Here is a 12,040-nt window from a genome sequence, read left to right as displayed (position 1 = left end):
AGGGACCAGATTTCCCAAGCTAACATTCTCTTACAAAAATACACTAATGTCATCATGAAAGAAATCCCTCTGGAATTGAACTTTCTTCTCCTTATAATATAATCAGTATTCCTGACCTCTTGACAGACATAGAGATTCTCCCATTATGCTCGTGTTTTAAATCCCCTAAATTCCAGGGGACACAATTCTGTTTTCTCTATTGTTAAGAATCAGTAACATCAGGCAAACAACCAACTCCTTTCTTCAGCCCTCTTCAAAGTTAATGCAATTTAGGTAAGATAAGAGATTTTATATTTATATTTGTTAAGTGACAGTCTTTTAATATATCCATTTTTCCAAATTCCCTTAGCTCAGTTCTTAAATTTTAATTTTTTTTCAATCATTTGGTTATTTTTCTGGACTTCCTGAAATCTGAGAAGCTTTGCTACATGCAGTCCTCATGCAGATGGACCACCAGTATAAATGGAACATTAATTCACTGAGAAATATGCTGGTAAGAGAATGAAATAATTCCATGGAAGAATGGGCTGTTCTAGGCACTGGACCTGTAACTGTATTAAATGAAAGTAATCCCAATTCCTAACACAGTGATATCTTCTACTATTCTCATAAAAAAGTTGATGCTATTTTGAAAACTGTCCCAAATGTTTTTCTTTCCCTTTTCCTTTTATATCTTAATGAATTAATTTCCAGAATAAGTTCTGTTTATTTAACTAAAAGCAGGGGGGTGGCACAAATGATAGGAAACATCTAAATATTACTTGAATGGGCAAAAAAAAAAGGATCAGAAAAGCAGCAGAACAGACAAATGTATTTAAAGTAATGTGGGTGAGGGATTGTCTGGACTAGTCCTTGAAGATGCAGATCCCAAAAATGCTTAGGCTAGAAAATCTATTTAACGTGCATAATCAGAAAGAGCACTCGGAGCTAAGTAGAAAGGTCTTGTTCTCTTCAAACCAGGTGCTTCTAGGCTTGGAGAACTGGTATCAGCAATAACTGTTGCTCTCCTTGGAGTTGGAGTTCTAAACCTTTTGGGTCATGGTCACTTTTGACAGCCCTGGTGGAGCTTTTTGGATCCCTTCTCTGAATAATGTGGTTAGTTTCATAAAATAAAACACATCATTATAAAGGAAAATAAAGTTATGATTTCCCCCTATTCGAGTTCACAGATCTATCCATAGATTTCTTGGAGCTTCATGGATTCTCAAGGTAAGAACCGTTTCCTAGACCTTACAGAAAAGTATAATTTCAGAGACAAGAAGCACAATGAAAATAATGGATTAATGGGACAGCAGGAGAAAGAGCACCAGCTTTGATGTCAAAGGACAAGAATTCAAAACCTGCCTCTGTTGCTGACTTACTGCCTGTGTATCTTGGGAAAGTTATGGTCTTGGTCCTCAGTATCCTTTCCTGAGGGGGTCAAACCAGATGGCTTTTGGGGTCCTTTCCAGTTCTTTAATTCCATACAAAGTTTTCATACAATAGGACCCTGAAACAAATTAGAGCCTTCTGCTCTATGAAGAAAAGTTGGAAAATGTAAATGCTGGAAATTAATATAAACATAGACTTCATGAAAATCACATGACACTAAAGAAACAGGAAATGCCTCAAAAATTTGAAAAAGGGAGAATTTAGGACAAAACAAAAGAAGAAATTGATATACCAAAACAATCAAACAATAAGTATTTATTATTTGCTATATGACAGGCATTGTGCTGAGTACTTGGAACATAAAAGATAAAGCACAATAAAACAGTTCAAACCTTCCAAGATTTTATGCTTTATAGGTAGTGAGATGATATGGATAGTGGACTAGAATTCGAATCAGGAAGGTCCAAACGCAAATTAAGATATGTACTCGCTATGAAACTCTGGGCAAATCATTTTTTTTCCAGCCTTAATTTCCTCATTTGTAAAATAGGGATAATAATAGCACCTAATTCATAGGATTGTTGCAATGGCAAAATGAGATAACACATGTAAAGCTTTTGGAAACTTTTAAGTGTTACATAAATGCTAAGCCTATACGAGGTGACAACAGGTATGCATAAATGTCTATATATGAAACAAATGTAAGTTATGTTGGGAAATGAGCCACTAGCAGCTGGAGAAAGGAATGAGGATGGTGAATGAATTTTTCAAGGACTTTAGAATAATCTTTCTAATTAATGTATTTGAGGAGGAGTTCATTCTAGTAGGTGGTAAATTTATCTATTTTCTTACCCCAAGAAATGACAAAGGCAGCAAATATGTTTAGGTTTAAGAATGGGCTAGCATGGCAGCATACTACAGTGGAGGAAATAACTAGATTTGAGGCCACAGGACATGGGTTCCAAATCTAGCTCTGCTAACTATGTGACCTTGGGCAAGTGGCAAACTCTGGTTCTCCTTTCTCATTTGCAAAATGGCAGAGTTAGATCAGAAGAGCTCAATGGTTCCTTTTAACTAAATCTGTGACTCTACCAATGATCCCATGGACCCATGGACACAAAGAAGGGAAGCTAAAACCTAAATTGATCTGGCAAATTTCCTAAACTTTCAAAGTTGGTATCATAGTTAGCCCTTGCCAAGTTCATTATTCTTCAATGATACTATATCATAAAAATATGAATTAGATGGACTATGAATCTGTTCTATGGAGATACTTAGGGGAATTCTAAGCTTAACAGATCTAAGAACATATTCTATGAAAATGTTCTCTCCCCATAGATAATAGCTGTTTGAACCTTTTGCCCACAAGATGTTCTCCAATTCGGTACAAGAAGAAGCCATGTCTACTCAATTTGGTGATTTTCTGCCTGGAACACAGGAAAGGTTTTGGAGCCTGTAGCCCCAATAGCTGACAGCTCAGAGTGTGATATTTCACCAAACTGGAAATAGGCTAGATTTCAATAGACAATATCAGAGATCAGAAGAGGTCTCACTTCCCTCTTTGCTCAAAGAAGGAAGAAGGAAGGCGTGGACATGTTGTTAGACTCATATATTCACAATTCCTATTTTCAATAAAGAATTCAAAGATGGCTGGGGAGAATTACACCTGGTCACAGGAGTTTATTCTGACGGGATTCACAGATCACTCAGAGATGAAGATCATCTTATTTGTGTCATTCTTTACAATCTATCTGATAACCATTGTGGGAAATCTTGGACTGGTGGTATTAATTTCAACTGAATCCCGACTTCACACTCCTATGTATTTCTTCCTTGGCAACTTAGCCCTCATGGATGCTTGTTGTTCCTGTGCTATCACACCAAAAATGCTAGTGAACTTCTTCTCAAAGGACAGAATGATTTCTTTCTATGAATGCGTAGCACAATTTTATTTTCTTTGTCTTGCTGAAACTTCAGTCTGCTTCATCTTAGCAGCTATGGCATATGATCGTTATGTGGCTATATGTAACCCGTTGCATTATCCTATTCTGATGTCCAAGAAATTCTGCACTCAGATAATCATTGGGGTATATGTAGCTGGCAACTTGACTTCTATAATTCATGTTGGCTTTCTATTTAGATTAACTTTCTGTAGATCCCACCAAATTAACCATTTCTTTTGTGATATTGTTCCATTATACAGACTCTCTTGTACTGATCCTTACATCAATGAATGGATAATGTTTATCTTTTCAGGCTCAATTGTAGTCTTCACTGTAGCAACTGTCCTGGTCTCTTATCTTTACATAGTCTTCAGTATCCTTAGAATGAAATCCCAGAAGGGACAAGGAAAAGCCTTTTCCACTTGTGCATCCCATTTTGTGTCTGTCTCAATATTCTATGGTTCTATCCTCTTCATGTATATTCAACCAGGCTCAGTTGAACAAGGGAATAAAGACATTCCAGTCTCTATTTTTTACACAATAGTCATTCCCTTTTTAAATCCTTTTATTTATAGCTTGAGAAATAAGGAAGTAATTAGGACCCTGAAAAAAACTATAAAGAATTTATCTTGGAATACTTTGAAATAAAATTCATTTTCTATATCTTTTTGAATTAAATATGGCATTTGAAAACTCTTCATTAGGGCAAGTAACACAAAGAAAATAGAATGTCCATGTTTTAGATGGTAAACATTACTAAATAATTAAAAGATCAAATAGAACAAACAATGCTTAAAGGAAGAAAGAATTTCCTGAATTTGTGTGATCATTCTAGATCTTTAGTCCAAGTTACAAGACCATGAGAGTCTTTTAGGGTTCTAGTGATTAACTAGTCCATGGAAATGGAATATATTAGGGAATTACTGATTACCAAGCTAAAGAAGTTGGCACATCATCAGAATTAGTCAACAAGAGAAAGGGACTATCAAATAAACAGTTGTCAAAAATATGTGGAACTACATCCCAGCAGGATTTAGAAGGAACATCAAATGAAAGAGTAAACTTTATTATTGATATTGATGTAATCCTTGTTTGAAAGCATCTCACTGTAGTTAGATTTTAATCTGAAGTTCCTCTTTCTTCTTCCTCCCCCATTAGATTATAAGTTCCTCAAGACTAGTACTTTTAGAAGTGGATTTCCATATTAAAGTTTTTCTATTTCACTCTGATGGGGCATAACTGTCTCTGGGGTTCTCTTGCTTCATGGATGTTATTACAAAATTATTTTCAAGTTAATATGGTCATTTCATTTCATCAAATTGTTGCTGATGTGAACCCAGGGGGGGTATTATGCCTCACACATGATTTCGTATCACTTAGGTGAGTGGTCAGTTAGAAAAAGTTCCTTAATGTGTCGGTAAATTCAAGTTATGTTTTCCTTAGATGCCATTGACTGACTGCCAAGTTAGTAAAAAAGTCAACCTTTCTAACATCATTGAGTCCAGTGCAAATTGTTTCATTTGTGAATGTGCGGAAGGAAATGCAACAGATTTTGAAATTCTATATTCAGCAGTTAAAAATAGCAAATATCACCAACAATTCAATTCAATTAATTTTCTACGATGTGCTAAATGGTAAGGGGAAGGAGAGCAGTAAAACAGAACAGAAATAAAATGCAATTCATGTCCAGAAATTAGCATTATATTTCAAATTGGGGTGTGAGGAGTTAAATAAACAAAACAGGAAAATAATACGAGATATAAATGATCATTGCTGTATTGTATAGTATAGACAACATTTAAATGGTATTAGAATTACCAGAAACGTAAATGTGGGCAAATATAATCAGATAAGGCTTCCTTGAGGGGATTTTCGAGTTGGACCTTGAAAAGCAAGTCAGATTTAAGCAGGCAGAGAGGAAGGAAGAGAACAAACCAAAACAAAGGGGAAAGTTTATGTTACAAATATAAAGATCCAAACTCACCCATGCCTTTCTATCGCATGTGACTCTCTTTCCTGTGGTCCCATAAGTTCACCACAGGGGATGCCCCCCAAATTTGGGAGACTTTCATTTAGTAGAAAGCAACCTCTTAATGTCAGAAGAAAGCACAGAAGGCCTCCAGAAGAGAGATAAGATTGGGGAAATCAGGTGGATCAAATATGGAGATTCTAGCTGGCCAGGCAGGAAAATTTGGACTTTTATCTTGTGTGCAACTGGGAGTCATTAGAGGTTTTTCAGCCTGATTGAAAGTTTTCCAACGGTAGCATAATGAGACCAAGGCAACTAAGTGATACAATGGATAGAGTGCCAGGTTTGCAGTTAGAAAGACTTGTCTTTGTGAATTAAATTTGACTTCAGACACTGGCAAGTCACTTCACCCTGTTTGCCTCAGTTTCCTCATCTGTAAAATAAGCTGGAAGAAATAGCAAGCCACTCTGGTATCTCTGCTCAATGGAGTCCACCCAAATGGGATCATGAAGAGTCAGACACAACCAAAATGACTGAACAACAGAATGAGACCAAAGCAGTGTTTCAGAAAAATTAATCTGGTAGCAATCAGCAAGCTAGATTGAAAGGGGGTAGGCAACAGAGATAAGGTGCCTTCTAAGAATTTTTTTTTTCAATTAAGCAGTCAGGAGGTGATCACGGCTAACTAAATATTTTTGGATAGGAATGAACAAGTAAAATAATTTTTAAAGGAATAATTGATGGGAAAAGATGACTAATCACTTTTCTGGGATGAAGAGGAGAGAAAAGATATAAACAGCCCCAGGTTTTCAAAAGTAAGTTTTGAGGATAATGATTTTGGAAAGGGAAATTTGAAAGAAAGATAATGAATTGATAAGCTGGCTAATTATCATCTCTTTGTTATGATTTTCAAACTACTCTGCTGACTTCCAGTATCAAAACTCAAACTACCCATAGGACATCTCAAATTGGATGTCCCATAGATACCTTAAATTCAACTTGTCCAAACCTAAATTTACTTATCTTCCTACTTTCTCCATGGAAATCCTTCCTTCTTCCTAACTTCCCTAATTGCTGTTGAGGTTACCATCATCTTCCCAATGACCTAGGTTCACATCTTAGGTGTCATCCTCCATTCCTCAGTCTCTCTCTCACTTTCCACAACCAATGGCCTGTGTATTTTCCCCCCTTTATTTCATCTTTAGCATATGGCTTCTTTTCTCCTCTGACACTGCCACCGTTCAGGTACAGGTCTTTATCACCTCATAGTTGAACTATTATAATAGCCTGCTGGTGGGTCTGCTGTCCTTAAGTCTCTCCTCACTCTGGTCCATCTGCCATCCAACCATTAATGCGAATAAAACATTAAACTTTCCAGAATTTTCTCTATATAGTGCTAGCAATCTTTCCTTGGGGGTTCCATTTAAGATATAAATATTTATAATTCATATATATATATATATATATATATCTTTGTAATTACCTGGATTTTTGAGGGAGCATCAATACTTTGTCATAGGTTTCATTTTAATATTATGAATTGTTATTTTTCCTTTGTCTATTAACTCAATTACAAGTCTTAATTTTTATTCAGAGTATGTAAGATTAAAATTAATATCCAATATCTCCAAGTAGTATATTTTACAAGATTTATTAGTAATAACTTGAAGTAAAAGAAATAAAAGACAAAAAGTAAAAGCCTGAGTAAAGAAGAGTTTTCCCAGCCACATTCCCACAAAAAGACAGAAGGGTGGGTCCCAGGCAAAACAAAATCTTATAAAGTGTCACAGCAAATTAAAGTAACAAAAAATAAGTTATAAGAATGGAGAAGGAAGAATTTGAATTATTCATTAACTGTATAAGGAAAGAGAAGAGAAAAAAGAAGGCAATGAGGCAAACAAAATTAATGTATGAAATATTTTAGCAAATTCAAAGAACTTGAGAAAAAGCTGGCAAATGTGGGGAGAAACTTTGGGAAAAGGTATATAAAAATATTGTGAGCAAAACTAAGGGCAGAAAAAAGAAGGGATAAAGGAAGAGGGAAGAAATGATTGGAGGGTGTTGGTTGTCTCTCGAACCGAGAATGACAATTGTCTTTGTGTGTTTTTGTGCACAAAGACACCTGTGCATGAAGATTTAAGTGGAAAAGTCGATGACAGTCCCACTCTCTCGGCATTGGAAGCCTGGGTCCATTGGCAGGAAAAGTCTTTACACCTGGAGACTTCCTCAGCTGCATTGGATGGCCGCGTTGTCTTTTGTGCTCCAACATGCCCTGAGCACTCCACAGTGCTTTGCTGCATCGCCATCTCAGCCGTTGAACCTTCTTGTTGGTTTCTTCCGCCTGTTCTGCCAAAGCAGTCTTCACATGCTGGGTGAGCAAAGCCCTAGTTCACCAGGGGTCGACATTGACCTGATGGCTACCCTCACGAGGTTTAGCCGGCCTGTCGAAGCCGTTGCCCAGGGTGTGGCCGCTGCTGCATGCTAGCAGCTACTAGGAGCCACAAGTGAGAGCTGGGTGTCAGGCGAGGGTCAGTGGCTGGAGAACTGCCCTAGAAGGGCACGACAAGCCCTCCATACCATTACCCCTCCCTGAGCACCCCATACACACATACATACACATTGGAGGGTGACACAAGTCTAAATACCAAAACTTTAAGTGGGAATGGATTAATTTTCCCATAAAATGAAAGAGTGCCAGAATGGCTAAGAAAATGAAAGTGAACATTCTTTTATATGCAAGAAATACATCAAAGCAAAATTTAGAAAACAATTTACTTATGTAATTAAAATCTGCTCCCCAGGACTCCAGTTCCCAACATTACACTTTAATTCTTATGTTAAGTTTTTACATTTTGGAGATAAAGTTTCTATCTTTCTTGATTGCATTTCTGATGAGAGGAAAAGGAAAAACAAAGAATAATTAGGACTGGCATTTGGCAAATGAAATTGTAATGAAGGGCAATAGTGAGAACAGAGAAATATTCAACACTTTTTTTAAACTTCTAAGAATCAAGGTAAGCTGAAAATAGGCACTAATTCAGGCAGGTGAGATCATTGGAAAATTAGGGAAACATGGAAAAAATTACTTGTCAAATCTATGGATGAAGGAAAAGATCATAACCAAACAAGGGATAGAGAAGATTACAGGAGGTAAAATGAATGATTTGGTTATATTTTTTTTAATTTCCACAAACAAAACCAATATAGCCAAAATTAGAAGGAAAGGAGGAAATTAGGGAAATTTTATTTTAGAGCCTATTTATCCCAAAATGGTCTCATTTAACTATTTTGAGGACTGTAAAGGTTAAATTTAGGGTTGAGACTGACTGTAATAATTATTTGGTCACCAAGGATTTTATTTATAAAATCCTAAATGAAAAACACTCAAGTCAGAATGGAGTTTTATGGTGATTTAATTACAACAAAAGGAAGAAATTAAGAGAGAGAGAGAGGGGGGGGAGGAGGGAGGAAGGGAGGGAGGGGGGGAGGGAAAGGAGTTAACTCAAAACCGCTCTGGCTCAGGCTGAGCCAGGCGGGAGTTTAAGGCCTTGGAGAGCCAAGGGAAAGAAGCGAGTCAGTGCTCATCACTCATGTGACCAATCTAAAGGAAAGCTGTCTGTGGGGCTCCTCCAAACTCGAGCTCCAGGATCAAACTGGCATCTCACCTTCTCCACAGGAAGTCACGAGAATTCCAAAGGCAGTTCTCTACCTCACTTCCTGCGTCTCACATGTGCCAATGGTGGCTCAAGCTTGGCTTAGGACAGCCCAGGGAGCAGTCAGTTGTTTCTGATTTGTCATTTGCTAGCACATGCCCGTGTAGTGTGGGTGTGCACATTCCTGGGTGCTAGACCAAGCAAGATGGAGAAAATCCCCAAAACACAGAACTAAGCTAAATTTGTAAAAATAAGAACCATTCCTCCATTAATAAATGGTCAAAGGCTATAGACAGGCAGTTTTCAGAAGAAGAAATGGTACAAGTCATATGAAAAAATGCTCTAAATCATTAATAATTAGAGAAATGCATATTACCACAACTGTGAAGTACCATTTCATATCCATCAGATTGGCTAGCATGACAGAAAAAGAAAAGGACAAATGCTGGTGGGAAAGGATGTAGAAAATTAAGTACACTATATAATTGGTAGAGCTATGAACTGGTCCATTCATTTGGGGGAACAATTTATAACTATGCCATAAGGGCTATAAAACTGTATCAGCAATATCACTACTAGGTCTCTATTCTAAAGAAATCAAAGTAAAAGGAAAAGGTTCTATATATAAACTATAAGTAGTAGCTCTTTTGTGGCAGAAAAGCTTGGAAACTAAAGAGATGACAATCATTTGGAGAATGACAGAACAAGCTGTGGTATGATTGTGTTGGAGAATACTACCATTTTATAAGAAATGATGAAGAGAGGATAGTTAGGTTGCTCAGTGGATAGAGAGCCTGGAGAGAAGGGAGGTCCTGGGTTCAAATGTGGCTGCAGACACTTCCTAGCTGCATGATCCTGGACAAGTCATTTAAACCCCACTACCTAGACCTTACCACTCTTCTGCCTCAGAATTAATGCTTAGTATTGATTCTAAGTCAGGAGGTAAGGTTTTTTTGTTTTGTTTTTTTAATGATGATGAGTATGATTTTAGAAAATCCTAAGAAGATATATATGACCTGATTCAAAGTGAAGTGAGCAGGAAGTATTCTCTGGCTATCTCTGTATGCCAGGCTCCAGTGTGGTTTCTCTTTCAATAACTACTGAAGAAATGTCATAGAAGCTGAGTTTGCACAAAAGGACTATATGCTCAGTAGTTCAGGCAACAGGTACAACCACTGCTGGAGTGGTATATAAGGATTCCATAGTTCTTGGAACAGACACAAGAGTGACAGAAGGAGTGGTTGTTGTCAATAAAAACTGTTCAAAAATGCATTCCCTACCTTCTACATCTATTGTTGTGGTTCTGGGACTGCAGCAGGTACTGACAAGACAACTTAGCTAGCCCCTCTCTCCTGACTTGGAACTCCATTCTCTTTCTATGGGATGCCAACCCAGGGTTGTTACTGCTAATCAAATGCTTAAACAGATGCTTCTTAGATAGTGTTGTTTTTGAGAGGTGTAGATGTTACTGAACCTCACCTTTACACCACTTACCCTCATGAATCAAATGATAAATTGCCTTTGGGTTCTGACTTTGGGGCAGCAATAATGGCTATACTTGAAGACAAATTTAAACCAGACTTGGAGAAGGAAGAAGCCAAGATGTTAATTGAGGCCATCTCAATTGGGATCTTTAATGTGTTGGGATCTGGGAGTAACATAGATCTCAAGTTGGACTTCTTTCACTCACGTGATATTCTCAACAAGAAGGAGACCAGTTTTGGCTGGTACAAGTGTGAGAAAGGGGCAAGGGCTATTCTTACTGAGAAAGCTACTTCTCTGGAAACTAAAGTGCTGGATGAAACAGCACAGTGGACATTGGCTATAAAGGCTTGTTCATCAACTCTATTGAATCAGAAGGTCTGGGGTTGCAAACTCATTACTAAGGGACAAATGGTCATTATATAACCAGAAAAAATGAAACAAACACATTAAGAACATTGTGCAGAGGAACAGCAATATTGTAATGATAATTAACTATGAAAGACTTAGCTACTTTGATCACTGTTAATTCCAAAGAATTCTCTAGGAAAAATTCCATATACTTCAGAGATATAACTGAAGAACTCTGAATACAGAGTGAAGCAAATTTTCTTTCACTTTATTTTATTCCTTTTTTTCAACATATGGAAATAGCTTTTACATAACTTCATATGTATAATGGTTTTGTATTTCTTGCCTTTTCAGTGGGAGGAGAGGGACAGGAATAATTTGAAAAATTATTTTCAAATAATTTTTAAAAAATTTAATTTTTACTAAAGTTTAAATTTTAAAAAAAGACAAATTCCTAAATACAATGATCTTTACACTGAGAATAAGACAACAAAAATGATTTTCAGTATTGAAGCAGCTTAGTAATACAGTTGATAGAGTATTGACTCTGAAGTCAGGAAGACCTGAGTTCAAATCTTGCCTTTAATTTGTGACACTGGTCAAGTCACTTAAACTCAGGATCTCAGTTTTTTCATCCCTATCCTACTCAACTTTGGTTCAACCATGTTCCATCTCAACTCTGTCTACTCTTTACCTTCTACCCTTTGCAATTCCCATGTAATAATGAATATATTTGCCTTCATTTTTTTCCTTTTCTTTTGACAGTCCTTCCATCTATTTGCACTCATTGAAACCTGGATTCCTCTAGGTCCTTGTTGGCAAACCTATGGCACACATGCCAGAGGGGGCTGCTCCCCTTCCCTTCTCCATCATGCCTAAGGGCATTTTTTCAAATCACCTGCTCTTCTTTCCAGCCACCCAATGGGAGCACTTCCTTCCTCCTCTGTCTGGTGTAAAGGAGTGTCTCACATGCAGTGTGAGGGTGCAGTTTGGGCACTCAGTCTCTAAAAGATTTGCCATCACTACTCTAGGTAATATTATATATTTGGTGATTCTCTCCAGCACCAATTATGACTATTTTTGTCTTTTTGTATATAAACTGACTTTGAGTGTGTGGTGGAATACTCCTGGATTCCCACTTCTATTACCAGTGCTGCCATCACTTAATAACTTCTCCTCTTTTGAAGTTTATTCTATTAAATTTTTACTCTATACATATCATGAATGTTGTTGTATATTGTCTCTAAGGATGGTGTGCAATTACTCTCAAG

General features: G+C 37.1%; 1 protein-coding gene across 1 annotated transcript; it reads left to right on the top strand.

Annotated features, from left to right (window-relative positions):
- Positions 1-2,917: 2,917 nt before the first annotated feature.
- On the top strand, positions 2,918-11,268 carry LOC100619452 (olfactory receptor 5K1-like). The gene is made up of 2 exons (XM_016424706.2): positions 2,918-3,936; positions 11,258-11,268. Exons 1-2 carry the CDS (start codon positions 3,018-3,020, stop codon positions 11,266-11,268), a joined length of 930 nt encoding a protein of 309 aa, XP_016280192.1. The 5' UTR covers positions 2,918-3,017.
- Positions 11,269-12,040: the final 772 nt, after the last annotated feature.

This window comes from Monodelphis domestica, chromosome 8 (genome assembly GCF_027887165.1).
Source record: "Monodelphis domestica isolate mMonDom1 chromosome 8, mMonDom1.pri, whole genome shotgun sequence".
Lineage (NCBI taxonomy): Eukaryota > Metazoa > Chordata > Mammalia > Didelphimorphia > Didelphidae > Monodelphis > Monodelphis domestica.
The sequence above is the reverse complement of the archived record's forward strand: the minus strand, read 5'-3'. Positions and strand labels throughout refer to the sequence as shown.